General features: G+C 46.3%; 1 protein-coding gene across 3 annotated transcripts in view; it reads right to left on the bottom strand.

The window, feature by feature from the left end:
* The window catches only part of sulf1 (sulfatase 1), a 38664-nt gene that overhangs the window by 7215 nt on the left and 13595 nt on the right, over positions 1-17854 (bottom strand). For 2 of the 3 annotated variants that reach the window (XM_030099396.1, XM_030099398.1), the window contains exons 2-11: positions 16455-16754; positions 15749-15988; positions 14387-14538; positions 11708-11877; positions 7208-7358; positions 6955-7130; positions 6607-6735; positions 6004-6060; positions 3458-3584; positions 55-268 (exon numbers count right to left, since the gene is read on the bottom strand). In XM_030099396.1, coding sequence (XP_029955256.1) covers positions 55-268; positions 3458-3584; positions 6004-6060; positions 6607-6735; positions 6955-7130; positions 7208-7358; positions 11708-11877; positions 14387-14538; positions 15749-15988; positions 16455-16629 — 1591 coding nt within the window. In that variant the 5' untranslated portion in view covers positions 16630-16754. Of the gene's footprint in view, positions 1-54; positions 269-3457; positions 3585-6003; positions 6061-6606; positions 6736-6954; positions 7131-7207; positions 7359-11707; positions 11878-14386; positions 14539-15748; positions 15989-16454; positions 16755-17854 lie in introns of those variants that run through there. The other variant, XM_030099397.1, reaches the window with a different exon arrangement.

The raw sequence follows: 17854 nt of genomic DNA, 5'->3' as shown, positions 1-17854 counted from the left end.
CGTTGCTGGATTTACGTCCGTATAAATACGTTGACTGTGTTTATGGGTACTCACGCTGGCCCGACGAGGAGGAGAACTGCCGGTGGGCGCGGCGATCGCTGCGGGAGGGCTTGTAGAGGGGGTCCGCGCAGTCGCAGCCCCGGTCCCGGGCATCGTAGCTGCTGCGGGGCTTCAGGCTGCGGGCCCTCTTCCTGGAGCCTTCCTTTGAGCCACCTTTGCACTTCTGTATCCTCCACTTCCCTGTGATCTCCTCTATGCAATGCCATTTCTGAAACAACCAAACCAATAACAACAAACAATGCATTAATTTGTTTATTGATGGTTTTCCTAATCTTCTCTCCTGGGGATGATCAGTGGATTGATTAGAGGAGAGTTAAGCTGTTTATTTTATTAAAACATACACTTTCAAAACTGAATTTATTTGAAGTGTAATGGAAATATAGGATGAGGTTAAATGCTACTATACTTACAACTGACGCAACAGCTGCAGATCGTTATGGAAAGCATCACAAAGCACATAAATACTTTTAGTTTTTAGTTACTTACAAATCTCAACATCAACAGTTTTAGCTTCTAAATGTAAAATAAACCATCATGGTTTTTCGATTGAATATCATCACTTGAAGCTGTACAAAGCATGTCTGACGTGAGAACTGTTGAAGGATATAAACTATGTCGAAATAGTAATTCCAAACAGATTTTCAGATAATTAGTTGTATCTTATTTGCAATAGCTATTTATAACATTAGTATTATGTATTTATCAATAGCCAGCTTGCGCAGCACTGATAATTTTTTTTGCATAAAGTTAAATCACCTTAAGTTCCCTTGGAAAAGTACCCGGAATTCACATAAGCAGCCGCTTTGAGAAAGAAACCTTTGTTCTGCAGGGATTTCAGTGACTCCTCAAGCAACACATATTTCTGACAGACACATCAGGCACATATTTGTCTGTGGGAAGAAATGGTATCCACAAGCAGCGAGAAAGATAAACCCAAACGACCACATGAGATGGATTGGATCTGTCTGAGGTCTGCAAAACAAAGCGGAAACCCCTATCACTCTCACACTGGATACGTCCGGGCCAAGTGCGTCAGCGGTGTAATTGTTGTAAATGATTCACGCACATGTATACAAAGTATATCATCTCAACATGCATTCTCACCAGGAATACAACGTTTTGGGGGCTAATTGCTGCGAGCGCCGCCGCCCGTTAGGCCTCGTACGAACACATCTGTAGAGCGCGGCGCAGATGATCTGCGGGGAGTGTGGGAAAGAGGGTCCAAACAAAGGCCCGTAAGACGGATCGGGTTTCTGCTGGAGGAGCTTGCGGGCCCAGCAGAGAAGTTAAATCAGCAACGGACGAGACGCGAGGGGAGAGAGATATATTGTCCCTGGAGGATTTAAAAAAAAAAAAAAAAAAGAAGAAGAAGAAAAAAAAAACACCTTTCTTTGTTCTTCTCTTCTCTCGGTTCACTTTTGAGTTTTTAAAGGTAATTTAGCTGCAAGACAGCAGAAGTGGACGTGAAACAAAGGAAGCGAGCGGCGGTTAGGTCGGAAGAGTAATTTGCTGCCTGCGGAACAGTGAGTGCTCGAAATGCGTCACGGCTTTCAACAAATGTCATTTTACAGCCATCTGTGTTCGCACTTAAAAAATTTACTCGGCAGGATGCTTAGTGGTTTTCATTTGTTAGGAGCACAAAGGACGGCCGTGCGACTTGAAAGGGAAGGAGAACTGCGAGCCACTCAGTGTCATGAGCCCCTTCGACGCACCGCAGCGAAAACGTCATATTTAGACTTTGATTTGTTCTGAATCTCCAACCAGAGAAGCCTTTTATGATTTGGTTGAAGCAGATCCTTTTGTGTCTTGCAGAGAGCATTTTAAAACCGGGATTACAAAGTGCTTTACAATTAAACCATCCTCTAAAACCCTTGTTCCCTGAAGGATGCCAGATTGCTTCTTACAAAGGCTGCGGACCTCCTTTGAAATCTTAGGTTTTTCTGAAAAATAACAATGAAGTCAGTCAAACACCCAATGTCACAAACACACAAAAGCAGAACAAGCCCAAATAACGCAAAGAGGAGTTGTGACGGTATGTCAAGCTTGAGGACATCCAAACAGAAACGGGTTTGAAGAAAGCTCACATGTGAGATACAGTGTTTTCTCACCTTCAAAAGATTTGGACGTCGTCCATGTGATTTCTTTTTAAACCGTGTAAACAGATCAAAAGTTTTGTTGTGTTTGTGACATGTTTGTCCCAACAATCAAAGCACCCTAGGTCGCCACAGTTCCTTGTCATGTGGGGAAAAGCACAAGGAACTTATCAAGACAGGGGAAAAGGCCAAAACAAAGGTTTGACGCAATTGAGGAAAAGCACAAAAATTAAAAAATGAAAGAGGCCCGGGAGTCATATCAGGTCTTTTAGCTCTGCTCTTCACGTTATTGACCTTTAACACATTATTACTTGGGTCTAGCATCTTGGACAGCAGAGCAGCAATTCTTACCTAAAAATTGGCATTTCATAGTAAAAAAAAAAGACAGTGAATGAATAAAATAAAGCTGTTTTTCTAACTTACTGAACTTGGAAAAAATCTAATCATGATTTCCAGACAGACTGTCCAAAACTGAGAGAAAAACGACACAGAGCAACAGTAGATGAGCTGTGTGACTTTTTTCTGAAACCAAAAGAAAAAAACTCTCATCAACAGATGGCTGTTAAGTGGTGTTAGCATTATATGCACAATAACATGTGCAATACGATCAATAAATAGGAAAGTAAAAGGTATATGAAGTCACTATTAAGACCGTTTGGATCGTATTCTTGGCATTTTAACTGGCATGAAATGCCATAGCATATCAGAACATATAGCAATAAAACACACTTGTAATGGTACACATTACAGAAAAATAGACTTATTGAATATGTCAGCCCACTAAAAGATATTCCTTTTCATGCCTTGCACAATTTATACAGGTGCTCAATGCATGCACCTTTTCATTTGCAGCTTGAAGTACATACAGAGCCAAAACTGCCGTATTGCTGTCTTTAATAAGTGATTGTTGCACACACACGCACATTTATGTGGTCATAAAGTGGATCTGGACTGCATTAGTGAGACCCCGAGGAAAGTCTGCCTGTCATTTAACACTACCTGAAACTTGTAACAATTTGTATTGTTCCAAGGCCGCATACTGTACCGGTCGGCTGGTCGGTGTGCCAGAAAATTAATGGGCATGGATGAAAGGGAAGTGCCAACCAACGAACGCACCACAAAACAGTGCGAAAGGGTCCAATTATAAACCGAATGACGCACCCTAAAAGGCTATTTCACTCTTTTGCTTCAATGGATGCCATGGAGATCATTTTAATACGCTGGATATCAAAGGAAAACTTTTATGCCTTTCCGCAGATAAAATGACTGCGTTTTTCTGGGGAAAATGGGTGTGTTTCTCCTACCTGTCCAGGCTGTTCGCATGCCGTCTGGAATTCAGCCTGCTGGCACGTCTCTCGGACCTTCTTGTACTTGGGGAGGCTGTTGGTGTGTTGAGTGCTGGTTGAGTCATCCTTCTTTCTCAGGATCTTTCTGCATAAAGACATAAATTAGAGGAAAGTCCATCGAGCAAATGATTTATTCCAGTCATTATAATTGGGTGGCGATGGCCGAGTTGGTCGAGTGTCCTTGAGCAAGACAGTGAACCTCATATCCCTCCCATTGGTGTGTCAGCACCTCGCAGGGCGGCCATCTCCACTGGTGCATGCGAGTGTGTGCATGATTATGTGACCGATCACATAAAGCCGGGGTATAAATATGTGACGACTGAAATAATTTCCTCGTTGCTTTCAGTTTCAGTCAGCTCCAGCCCAGCGTGTGTCCAGACATGTGAATGGATGTGTAATGTTGCGCACAGGAGCGTCTGGCCGTGAAGCCCAGCCCCAGGCCAACCTGACTCCCCCCCCCCCCCCCCCCCCCCCGCCTCCCCCCTTTTTCCTCTGCGACCGCCGGCAAACGCCGTCTGAGCCCCTGCCGCAGCCACGCCAGCCTCTCTGCACCCTCCTCCATGCCGCAGCCCTGCCAGCGCGCCCAGGGCGCCCGCGGCCCACAGACAGGATGACGACGACAATGAGGCACAGAACAACCTGTCCCCTTCAAAAGGGGAGGGCCGGTGCCGTGCCCGAGTCTTTGTGGCGCTGCGCGTCGGGGACGGCAGCCAATGTTCACACACTGGCTTGGCAGTGATCTGTCGCCTTCGGCCAAGTGCGATTAAAGACCTCGCAGTTGTTGACGTCGCTCCCTGACGGCCGCACTGCGCTGATGATTAGATTCTCGAACGGACCCAGCTGTCGCTCAGCGTTTCACAGGCTCAGCGGTGGTACTGTAAGGTCATGTGAGGATATGAAATCACAACATGTGTCACGTGACCCGTGAGGAAACTGTAGCAAAACATCAGCTACTGTCTGTGTGTGTGTGTGCGTGTGTGTGTGCCACCGCTGCATCTGCAGACTGACGTCTACACAGGCTAATCTCAACATTCAGAGACAAGTGGAACAGCAGACAGCTTTCGCAAACAGTCAGGATTAATGGAGGAAAGGATTAACAGAGTTGGATCTCAAGAGTTAAAAGGTCACACGCTTTTCTTTTTTCTTCCCGCGGGCGTGTTACTTGTTCTCGCACAGAAAAAAACCGCATTGATCTGCATTAGTGGGGCTAAATTGAGCTACTTTTTTGTTGTTAGAGGCTTACACACTTGATTCACAGGAAGGAGCTGCTCGGCTCAAGGCTCAAGGCATGGGGGGAAAAACTGATGATGAGGGAAGGAATTTGTAACAATCACTGAAGACGATCTCTGAATTTTGGAGACTATATGACTGTGGCTCGGTGTCAGCGAACCCCTTTCTCTATACGGCATGAAAACAAAGATTTTGAGCAACAATTTAAGATATCAGAACAACTGTCCATCGTCATAGCACAGTGTACAGTCACCATGACAGGAACTTAATAGAATCTAGCTTCACTGATCTTTACAATTTTGCGCTTTAGCCGTGTAAATTAAAGTAACTAAGCAAAAACAACATCGAACGTCCTTCACAGATTCAGCTTAAACCTTCTTCAAGCACCTGTATCTTGCAAAGACAAGTACGGTGGGATTATTTCTCCCCCCGCCCCCCACTCGTCACGTCTCTGTCAGTGTACCCCATGCATTAGGACAGATAAACATGTCAAGTGAACAATAGCGGGCTGTCGGAGGCGAGGTATCATTTTCTGCAACAAGTATCCCCATGGCAATGGAGAGGTTAAATAAAGAACTGTCAGGGTTTGTGAGAAAAAACACGCTGCTTGCAACTGAGTGCTCGACAAAGAAAACAGTCTTGGGGGGGGGGGGGGGGGGGGACAGTGAAGCGTTTTGCTGCAGCGAAGCTGCCGCATTCCACACTGAGGGAGCCGGTGACATGTCCTGTGAGTGGATCGGGCGCGAGCCTTCCAGCCATTCTTCAGGTAACATCATCCTCAGCCTGGCTAGCCTTTGTTTATTTTGCGTACGTCTGGCTCTGCCGTGTTTTTGAAACGTATCGTGCGATCTATCTACTCCGCCGGTGCTCAAACTGCAGGCTAAGTCAAGTTTGGGGCCATTAATATGCAGTCCCTCCCCACAAACGAGACAAAGTCTAACTTTACTGTTCCTGAAAGTGATCTGGTCACACATGTGTCACTGCACCTCGTGTGAACTGCCCTAACATGCCAGCTGTTTATAGTTTCACCAAACAACTTGTGAGCACTTCACTGTCTTCCTCCATCATCTCCTTCCAAGACCACTGTGGTCAGGAAATGTCTGTCAAACGCCAAATAACTGGGAGAGGCAGCTTTGTTGCCTGACGAGGGGGGCGCACGTCGAGCCTCACACATTTCGGGCCGATTTACATGTTTTTCGTCAAGTTTTTGTGATGCTCTGCAGTGACACGGATGTGCCTGTGGTGTGGAAAAAGAATAAAGAGCCACAGCTTACCCTCGCTCCACCAGGAATGTGTCTCTCCAGACTTTGGGTTTCCGGTTGGGTTTGAACCTGGGAAAACAAAAACGAAGAAAGTTTATGGGACTCATATGGCCGATGCACTATGGGACATAAAGCCAGCCAACTGTATGGAAGTCGATCACAGAGAGCTCAGGACCTTGTGGGCTCAAGGGAATGGTGTAAATACTCTTGGAGGATTAAAGAGATTATCCCACTTCTTTCCATTTCTCTGGAAAGTGTTTCTGTGCAGATATATTACCAATCGATCCTTTGTAGCGGGTGATAGCTTCACATTCATATTTCGCACGTTAATGCTGTGGTTTCGGTGTAGAAAGAAACGAGACCGCTTGCAAACAAATTCTAAGGGAAAGTTCGCAAAGCCCGACGAATCCCTGCAAAAGCCCCGCGGCCAAGGTAAATCCACCAAATTGCCCCAAGCATATTTTGTGCGCAGCTGGGGGAAAAACGGTCATTTTGGCTTTGGAAATTTGCATTTCAGTAACGGCCAATGAACAGAACCGGTGCCCGAATCAAGCTCACTGCGCAATTACTGTATATAATATCCATTACAGCATGGCATGATGGATCCATACAGACCTATTGCCAGTCCGATCCTGTTCCAGCAGCTTAAGAATGGACTTTCCATCCATGTCTGGTGGAGTGTCCAGTCCCGCAATGTGGAGAATCGTGGGAGCGAGGTCAATATTCAGCACCAGATGAGGATTTCTGAGGAAATACATGCACATATAGTTTATTTTGCCTGCAGCAATGTCAAGACCAGTATTGAATGACTTAAGAATAAAGCCAGAACCGATTAACATTTGCTCTAAGGAACTGAGAGAAGGAACACAGTGAGTACCGAGAAGTAATAACAGTACGTTCTTAACCTTCTGCAACAAAAGAGACAATGTAATGTGCAATCTAACAGTTTCAGTTGATACTTACACTGCGCCTGGCTCCACGTTGGGCCCTCTCAGGAAGAATGGCACCCGGATATCGAAGTCGTAAGGCATGGACTTGCCCTTGACCAGGCCGAACTGACCGATGTGGTAGCCGTGGTCTGCTGTGTAGATGATGTAAGTGTTGTCCAGCTCTCCAGTTTCCTCCAACATGTCAAAAACCTGCATGCAGTAATGAAGTGCGTGAGGATACGTGGCAGACTAAACAGGCGTCCAGTCTAATAAAGTGGACTCTGTACCTTTTGTACCGAGTCGTCCACAGACAGGAGAGTCTGCAGCCTTTTCCGATGCAGGAAGTTGGTGAACTCCATGTGGATCGGTCTCATTGGGCCGGTGTACTGCATGATCCAATGTTTGTCCATGTTTGGGGCGTAATTGTAGCTGGGGGTGCTACGAGGGCACAAAAAAAGAAAGAAAAGAAGAAATGAACGAGACAGTTATGAGCTAAAACCGGACGCATTTAAGAACAACAGAGTGGAAATTCATTTTGTGTATTTCACGAGTTCTTGTTGGAAAGAGAGAGTTTCTTTTCACAGCGTAAATATGGAAGATATCGAAACACGCAGTGGCTACAAGATGCCAAAAAAGCGCCTGTCTGCCACTTCTCGCAGACCGCTGCTCACGAGCAGGTGCCACAATTGTCCAGCGAGCTTGACACGCATCCCCGTCCGCTCTGCCAGTCGACTAAATGCCTCCACACTGAGCGGCCAGCACCTTTCCCTGTTTTTCCACACCTCCCTCAGACCGACTCCCCCTCCTCGCACGGAGACGAGAGGCTCCGCGCTCCACTGCGCCGCTGGCACATACAAGTAATTTGAGGGTTGGCACATGCTTAAGAAAATAATAGGCCCCAAAGTCAAGTTTGCACCAACTCCTGGACCAATTTCTCAATAAGTCATTTCCATTTGAAATGAGGGAATAAACAAGAGTGAAGGAGTCGCGTTTGAGAGGTTGTAGCTGAGAGGAACTGCTCACCTGTAATATTTATAAAGTAGATAGTGTGTGTGTTGGATGCAAGAATCATATAAAATGACAAGAACTGTGAAAGGTTTGAGTCTTTTGTCTTTGTATGGCCCGGGTAATGGATCCAATCAGTGCTTCAGTGTCTAAGGTTTGTGGTTGTGAGTAGAGTGAGCAAAGAGAACTGTGTACTTATGTGACCACATTTTTCACCCGAAACACCTCTCAAACCAGTACAGATCTTCAGCGCTAGTTGGCAGATTGCTCTTTTTTTTTTAAAGCTATAATCCTAAAAACACTCCATGATGTTTGGATTACAGCTCTGTTGAGGGTGTAACATCACTCCCAGGACACCTAATTCATCTTCAGAACCTAACGGCATTAGCTGCAGCATGTGATTGTGAACATTCTACTTTGGCACAGAATTAATCTGAAACTACACAGATGACTTCATTCAATGTATTCGTTCTAATTTTTTTCTTTGATTCTCTCTCTTTGCTCCCCTCTCTGCACTTTCCTGCAGGACGGCCGACGGCGGAGCTTGAAGTTTGTGGGTTCGCTCGCCATCTGATCTTAAACTGTTTGTTGCTCCCTGTCCGATCCTCTTCTCTCACACTCCCCTCTAATCCCCTGCCAGTACACCAGAAAGCTGCCACCTCGGAGTCTGGTTCTGCAGAGGTTTCCAGGTTTCCTCTGCTTGTTTATGTGGGATTGTTGGGTTTTTCCTCTGTAAACATGCCACGCGATGGCTAGGTTGTAATTGGGGGGTTATGCCGGGGTTATATAAATAAAAGCGAATTAAATAGTCGTTTTTCCTCCTGACTACATTGATTTGTATTTTTCTTAATCTGTATATTTTATTTTTTTAATTTAAGTGTTATCCCTTTTAATGGTTTTACTTTTGGATTTTCTTAATAGCATTTGAATTTGTTTCAGATTGTTTTACCTATTTTTTAGCATCAATTTTCCTCTTTTTTTGTATAATTTTGCAATCATCGATCTGTCCTTCATTCCGTTTCTGGTTTTTTTAATCATCACTTGGAGTAGAAATTTCAAATGCTCCATTTTCATTTATTCTTATCTTGTATTTTTTTTTTTCCTTTTTCCTCACTGAACCGAGTCTTCTTATGAATCACTGAATTCTGCCAGCCTGCATGAAAGGTGCTATAAATAAAAAATAAAGTTCGGCAGAGTGATTGCTGCTACAGCACAGTGAACTGCAGAACTTCCCCCCTCAGATATGCCGAAAGCTTTTGCGCCATTTGCAGAATGCGACAAAATCCAATCGACTTTTTTGCTCCATTGTGTTCGAGTGAGTTCTCTTTGTGTTATCCATACCATAAAAGAACAGATTCCACCACTGAATAAGGAGCCGGGAGTATCCAGACTCTGATACTTAATGAAGACCTGCTATGAGAGCTGCTTTGCGCTCACTGACTAAGCTGCCTTCTGCCCTCGTCTCCTCAGGCCTGCTTTGTGAGCAGGGTGAACTCTTCACCCACTTAGCAGGCGGTCTAATAAGCCCCACAAAGGGACCTGTCTCTGGGCAATGGGCCACCAAGGTAAGGGGCCCTGAGCACCAGGGAACCAGGAATGCAGAGGTCAGTGGAATGAAGCCAGTCCATAGGGGAGGTCACACCTGCCACCTGTCTGTGTATTCTAGGCACCGCCGCTGGATAGCAGCGGCAGGTTGTTCATCCCAGAACGCTTCCTGATCCCACAGAGATAGCTGCAGACACACGCCGAGGCCGGCGATTCTCCCTGAAGCGACTTGTTGAGCTCCGACCAGAATAAGTGCAGCCGCTTTGCAACGAGACACGCCACCGAGAAACCACATCAAGTCTGCGGCGCTTAAAATAAATTGTGAGCTTGGCTTGCGTCTAAGAAATGGTGCATAAACACCTTCGGCGAGGAATGTTAATGACATTAACATCAAGTCCTCCCGTCGTACTGCTGCTGTCAGAAGTACAGACGCTGCTGTGATTTATGAGGCGACTAATACTTCACTGCCACGCCGTCTCGTCCCACTTCTCTTCGTCGCACGTGAGCTGCATGCGGCATCTACTGCGGATCTGAAAGGCGTCTCGCCGGGCAGAGGTGCAAAATCCCATCGACGGATGCCAAACCTACTTCAATCCACTAAAAGCGGAACAGACTAACAGCATCCATCTAATAAAACAACTCCGCACCTGCTGGTGGAGAAAGGGGGTCCAGGTCTGTTTTAGAAATTTATCGCCAACAAACACCCGTCCATGCCGGCCACCTGTGCTCTCCACAGTAATGGCGACACTCATTCCACACACAGAGCACCTACACACAATCACCGGGGCAACCCTTTCAGTCGCCCGTGGGCCCCAGCTCCACCCCCTTCACCCGGAGGCTCCGGCTAAAAATAAATTAATAATGTCACAAAGGGTGTTCCAAAGCACACAATGCATTCCTCTCGTCCCAGGAGCCGCAGGGAGAAACTACTGATTGATATGGACAGGGTCAGGAAGTCCTTTGCGGACTACACGGGAGGGGAGGAAGGGTTGGACGGAGCGAGCCGAGATGAGAAAACGGGACGACGCCGAGAAACACGGCGGGGAAGATAAATGGAGTGACGTGCAGATAGACAGACAGAGATAAGGGGAATGTTAAAGGGGGGCAGAGAGTGAGAAGAACCCGACATGGAAGTCTATAAAACACCAAAACACCCATTCAAGGAAGCAGGGCACCCTGGGAGCCCAGAAGAGGGCCCACAACAAGACGGCAGGGCACGCTGCCAGAGGAGCGACCCGAGTATGGCAGCGCTGCCTCGACACAGTGATGAGAGTTGTGGGAGGCCAGTGTGGGCTTGGCATGAACACAATGCTCTGTGGAAAAAAAAGCCGTCCCCGATCTTCGCCGTGGTATGTGCCCCGGCTATTTTTGGACGATAAATCATTTTGATTTCACGCTTGCTGTGTCCTCGGTTTGAGTAGCCTCCAAGCAACCTGTCATCTCCGGGGACTGAGGGCCGTGCATAGTGCAATAATGTTAGGTGCAACAAATCATAAAGACTCCAAGTGGCTTTAAATGGGAAATGTCTAAACTTGAGCCTCAGGCATCTATCCATCTATTGTCTCTCGACCCAGTGGTGCCGTGGTCCCTGGAGAAGTGGGTATGCTCTCGATTTCTGCCTTCTTTTAAAGGACAAAGGAAACGCCACTCTTGAGAAACAATGGCATGTAAGACAACTCTATTCGGTGAAAGTCAGTCCACTGTTTCTGGCCATTGTTGCATAATTTCAGAATAATTCATCAGCCATGTTTGCCTCGTCATGACCCGCCGCACTCTGATTGGCTCATTAGCTCTCATTACAGACTGTAAACCCCAAAATTAACCAATCAATCACGAATGCCACGAGTGCAGGCCAATCAGACTCAGAGTATGGCAGGTCATGGCTTCATCATTCTAGGGAAAGTAATACTTTGGGAAACTGGAAATGAGAGTTTACAATGCTGACTGAAAATTAAGTGGTTAAATACAGTGTACCCACCTCCACCCTGTACTACACCACTGTCTCTACCACTAGAGATCAGGGACAACAGAGATAGACAAACCATGACATTCCCACGATTACTCAGAGAAAACTCATATGTGTGAGAGAAACATGCTCTCTCCACACAGAACGCTCCCAGCTACCTAATATTCTCACAGTGAGGCAGGAGTGGAAACCAATTAAATCACCTCAGTCGGTTCATGTTCTCATATGAGTTGTCTGTATACTTGAGTGTGCATCATGACGCTGAACTTACATGTGCTGTGAGGCATTCGGGAAGAGCTCAGCGTACTGCGGCGCTGAATCTTCAGGGCCGTGCGGAGCGGCGTGGCTGATCACCATCATCACCGGGCGGTGAGGGTACATCTTCTTAGACGTGCGGAAAAAGTTGATGCTGTCGTTGGTAATCAGATCCGTGAAATAGTCCTTTAAAGAATGAGAGCAAAAAAAGAAGAGTCTTCAGCGCTAACATTCCTATAAATGCAGATTCAGAGACAAAACAAACTTTGATAAAACTCGGTCAAATCAGAATCTCTTTCCATCATCCAGTTGTTTTCAGACACATGGAGCGGGAGCGGAGGGGATATGAAGAGAGGCCACTGAGTACACTACAGTCCCGATCTGTCGAGTCAACAGCTGGCAGCTTGCCTGCGGGTGTGTAAATGAGTGTGCATGCTTGAGTCTGTGTGAGTGTCTACAGTGCACAGGCTGTTGCCTCATCAGTGAATCTCTCCACGACTGAATGTGACACTTGCTTAATGGCGAGGAGCCTGGCGCTCTCAAATGGTATGTTGTTATGACAGCTCCACCCTCTGCTCCTCTCTGGGCTATCCATTCTGTTACTGCTACTTAGCTTCAATCTGTTCTATTCATTTCCCCCCCCCCCTTTCACATGCCCTCTTTTCTCCCTCTCTCACGAATTTCCAAGCAAAGATAAAGGAATGCACAAATCTGAGACAGTATCAAAAGATTTCAGCTTGGGGCGATGCAAGCTAAATGGGTTGATGTGAAACACTCCTCAGGTCTCTGGGTTACAATTGGACAACTACTGAATGAAAGGAACTGCCGAGAGTAATGATTAGGAACTGCAATAATGTCCCAACAAACAAACACTGGAGTGACTTTTTATCAAAAGCTTTTCTTCACACAAGCAGAAGTCTGTTATTACCTTTTTTTTTAATTTGTATGGCAGGCCACACCCTGAGCTAAAAATCACAATGGCATTTGCCAAGTTTCCAACTGTAGATGAACCACTGTACCTGCATCTGCGGTGTGCTTCTGCCGATGCTGCTGAAGGCTGGCGTGTAATAAATGAAAGGGAGTGCCAGGGTTGGGAATAAAAGGGTAAAAGGTGATTTCCCTGAAATGTCAGAAGTGGGTTTGGCTGATTCTTCCTGTCTCCATTCATAGGTTTCATGGCCAGGCCAGATTTAATCGCTTGGCAGCTGCACATGCCCGTGGAGGCTGATGATTACGTGCAAATGGCGAACCAATGCCATGCTCTCTTGAGTTGCCAACCCCATCAAAACCCAAGCCGCTGCTGCCGAGTGCTCCGGTGGGTCAAGAGGAAGCAGCAGTGTCATGGGGAATGCCCGGCCAACGGCTATAAAACAGTCACGGAGGTGGAGTGCATCGGTTTTCATTTTGGATTTTTAGAGGTATGCCCAAAATGGGAAGCACCTTCCATTCACTCCCAGTCGTTGGGAATTTATAATTCTTGTGCTGCGGAAACTTACAGGAAATATTACAGCTTGGAAGGTCTTCAAAATGAAATTTCAGGTTGTCTAATCATGCATTAGTTAAATTGTGTGCTGGCTTTGATGCAAACATCTGGCCTGTTAACTCTGCTGCTTTTATGGCAGTTATTGTCATGGAAATTCAATAAAACCAAAGTATGGATTGGGTCGTCAAACTAAACATTTAACAACAGATCTTTGACAAACATCTTAACCTCGGTGAACTCTTCTCCTCTCAAATGGAAAATAAGACCAGACGTAATTACACAAAATCAACAAGCGAGTGCCTCATCTAATCATAATGGCTCGATGTGCCAGGTGCAATCTGTGCACAGTATCCCGACCTTCTCACCCTGTGTAAATCTAAAAAGAGTCGCGGTTCTCCTAGCGGCAGCAGGCTGATGGGTTTTGGCAGCAAACAGCAAATATTGTGTCCGTTTGGTTTCAGACCGCAATCTGCTGACCGAGTCCATGTCATATAAACACCTTGGCCTCAGTCTGTGGGTAATTTTACACCTCAGTCCAAGTTGGCAGAGGTAGAGCGGTCCAAACATTTGTTTGCCCATCGTTCGGGGGCCAGCCTCGTGGATTTCCAGGAGTGTGCAACCTGGGTAGATATTGGCATGGAGCTGCGAAAACAAACTGACGGCTCCTGCGAAAACAGTTTGGGGAAGATTGATGACGGATGCCATCCAGAGCCACAGAAAGACAGTGTAACCACTGCGTTCATCCGCACACGTGGACAGTGGCGGCGCAAAAGTTCCCCCAACATCTTTTGCATCGCATCAAAGCACAAAACTCTTGAAACTGGGTAGTGTGAAGGTAAAATGTTGAAAAAGGCAAGAAGGAGTGAAGGGTGGTATTCAGAACAAGCAGCAGTCTCTCCTTAATGATGCACTGGATGTCAGAACAGTGAGGAAAAGTGTCTCTCAATAATGGGAGGCAACAAAAAGAGGAGACGCCACTTCAGCCGAGCTCATTCCCTTTAATTCTCCGCAGAGAATTCCTGCCAACCTGGATCACAACACAGCGATAACTGAAGTGCTTCAATGTCTGTATTTATACCTGAGTGGAACCTGCAATTTGTCAGGCAAAGTCTTTATATCGAGCCATGAAGGGAAAACAAATTAGTGATTGCGTTAACGGCTCCTTCTTTTTTTTCCTTCGTCTTTTAAACAAATACCTTGAAGAACACATACCTTTGCATAATCAGCACCATGTTTCTCCTTGTAACCATTCCGGCAGACAGTATAATTATAGAAGCGGGAATTTTTGATCAATCCAACCCATTCGCGCCACCCAGGAGGGATGTAGCTGCCATTATACTCGTTGAGGTACTTGCCGAAAAACGCTGCGGAAGAAGAAAGAAAAAGGGGAGAAATGACACTTAATGTGTAAGCTGTCGGTGCATGTTTCTTTTTGTTTCTGTAAAGCTTTAATAATCTTAATTGTGTGCGTCTGTGTGACTTTGTGCGTGCGAATGTGACTTAACTTTTTTTTTTTCTTTTTTTTTTTTGCTTGCCTCTTTTTTCACTGACGGCATTCTGGGATAAGCCGGGCAGGGAGCCAGCCCGTCCCGGAGAAGGCTAATTGCAGACTAACGCATCGGCTCGAAAAACCACAGGCCGTGCTGCAGCCCACAGGACCCCACAGAGCTGCCCAGTGCAACGCCTGCCCATCACTCGCACAGACACCGTCTGATGGGACGCGACAGCAACCTGGCACGCTCGACGTGTTTGCATTTCTCACAGCAGACAGCCGGGAAGGCATGCAGTTATGGAGCTTACTGTAAAAATGTACATTGACCGCCACGTGAATATACGGCAACAGGAGGAGATCTCAGCTGACTGTGACTGGCAGCATTCCTATCTAAAGTGAGACAGCGCAAATGTTGGGCAAGTCGTGATGGGTAATAATATTTTCTCAAAAGAAACAAGGGCTACCGGTTCATCAAACTGAACCCATTACATTCAATCTCAATAGATGTATCTTAACAAAAAGGAGCATAATCATCTTCACCTTTGATTTAAATAAATGCTGAAGCCTTATATTCTGCTTCAGCTCTTCCATTGTTCCAGTAAACTGAAGTTTCAGGGGGACAAAAAAGTAAAAATCTGATCAAGACATAAGCCTACATGCACTTACACTGGGAAAAAAAAGAAATGATGCATCATATAAAACAGTTTTCATTTGATTCATAATTTTGCAATGTCTTCACATTTACTGAAGCTACCAGTCACCAGTTTAAATTATAGAAATAAAACAGGAAACAAGCTTCAGAGCAAAACCCATCAGTGTAACTAAAGTTGAAGTCTTTACACAAAGAAGTAGCACTTCTGGTTTTTTTTTTTGTCTGTGGCACTCAACAGCACTTAACCACTGTATCACATAACCTGAAAGAGATAAGGGAATCTGGCATTGAGCCAGAACTCACTACTGAGTGTGAGACGAAGCATGCATGAGAGCTGGGTGTTGTGGTTGAAACCTTGCGAGGAAGTATTATCCCATGATGCTTCTCTCCCAATGGAGGTTAACCACTTTCTCCTTGTGTAATCACCAACCTGTCCTGTAGCCCGTGTTGTTGAGGTAGACGGCGAAGGAGCGCGGCTCGTGCTGGGCCTGCCAAGACGGCGAGGAGCAGTTCTCGTTGTTGGTGTAGGTGTTGTGGTTGTGGACGTATTTGCCCGTCAGCATCGACGACCGCGACGGGCAGCACATGGGCGTGGTGACGAAGGCGTTGGTGAAGGTGGTGCCGCCGTCCTCCATGAGCCTGCGGGTTTTATTCATCACCTGCAGAGAACCTGCGGAAAGAAAGAGACGAAGAGGCGGTCAGCGCTGCGTGCCGTGTTAATAAACAAGAGCTACTGCCTTCTGCAAAAATGACCTTTTTTTTTTTTTAAATAAAAGTAATTATATTTACTTCGCTTCCACCTGTATAAACACCCTTCTGTCTATTTACATTACATTTTCAGACGCACTTCTCAAAGGCATAATAATTATCCTCCAGCAGTTGATAGACCAGATGGCCATTCAGGTCTGGCTTATGGCCTCTGTTTAATATTTAATGTGTGGAGGAAGGTCACAAAAACCTTGATGCAAATAGCAAAAGAGACAAAGAAAGTGGTTCTGACCAAGAGGAGAGAAAGAAAAACACAAAAAAATGTGAGTAAACTGTGTACAAGACTTTGTTAGGGGGGAAAAAGACAGAGAGAGCCAAACGAAAATTAAATAGATTCCACAGAATTCCAGGAAGCGTGCCAGCCTTACCCAACTCAACATCCTGGTCGTCTGTCATGATGAGGATGATGTTGGGCCGGATATTTCTGCGGTCTCTCTGGATGCGACCCCTGAGCCCCTGAGCCCTGGTGGTGGTGAAGGCCCAGCTGCCTGGAGCCCCGTCCAGAGACAGGAGGACCAGCCAGGGCAGCCAGTGGATCAGCATGATGCCCGGCACGCAGCAGGCCGCAGGATGGGTAGATGGGAGGATTACTGGGAGGGAGAGAAGAGGACCAGCCAGGCCGCTCACCCGCTCGCTCACGCCCGTGCAGCGCTCGCCGCCGTGGTGGACTGTGAGGAAACAGAAGGAGAAAACACACGGACACATTAGAAGAGGAAAAGCGTGAGGAAACCTGAAATAAAGTGGCCAATTTTCAAGAAGCCAAACAGAGCATTACATTATACCCTCAGTGAGACAGACTCCCTGTAGGAACATTTAAGCACATTTACTTCAGATAAATTGTCCGCATCTGGTTGCAAATCAAACTAAAACACAGCAGTTTATCCAAATACCCAAAAGCCCAAAGAAAATTCCTGTGAGCTTTATCCCTTGAAGATCCACCAAGAAAAACTTACCCGACAGTTCCAGCATCTGCTTTGTGCAGCCTGAAACTCCATTATCCTCACCTACACACACGCACAGCTCGATCACAGCGATTCATTACAACAAATGAAAAGCAAAGGGCACGGAAACACAAATCTGACCTCGGAAAATCCCCCAAATCTCTTTTTCCCCCCGTTTCTCGTCATATCCTTGCACTTTTTGTCCTTCTGTGTCAGACAACACACACCTCACACATGAAAACTCTTCATCTCCACTGGAGAGCTGTTGTTCAGCTAACTGCGCGAGGGCCTCGCCATTGGCTGTCGGCGCTCAAACACCCACAGACACTTTCCAGCGGGAGCCAATGGCGAGCCACCTTCAAGCTGTCACTCAAAAGTCACCCCCTGGTGAGTCAAGCATGACGGGGGGCTGACCGAGGGGGGGAGGGAGTTAGGGGCACTGGAGGCGGAGAGAGGGTTCCGCTACATTAACCCCAGTGCCACTGTCGCCAATCACAGATTACCACTGAGTCATCCCAGCACTTTGTGGGCCTGTTCTCACTCACAAAGTCACTGCTGCTCTCTAAAAGTCTTCTATATTTACAGACTGTGGAACTAAATTTCAACTGCGGACTGCAGGAGGAAGAGCAACATTATTGCAATCCATCTTCATGGCGAGTTCAGTTACGCTACTGTATCATGAGGAAATAGCTTAGATGAGTCAAACAGATAAAAAAATGCAAAGACGGTGCCAATCAGAAGCAACTTCGAGAGGCAATAATGTATGTGAAAGGCTGGCTTGTGGCTGTCAGACGAACCGTGACGCTGTAATAATGAGTGCTCCGTCA

The sequence above is a fragment of the Salarias fasciatus genome, chromosome 9 (assembly GCF_902148845.1).
Source record: "Salarias fasciatus chromosome 9, fSalaFa1.1, whole genome shotgun sequence".
Classification (NCBI taxonomy): Eukaryota; Metazoa; Chordata; class Actinopteri; order Blenniiformes; family Blenniidae; genus Salarias; species Salarias fasciatus.
The sequence above is the reverse complement of the archived record's forward strand: the minus strand, read 5'-3'. Positions and strand labels throughout refer to the sequence as shown.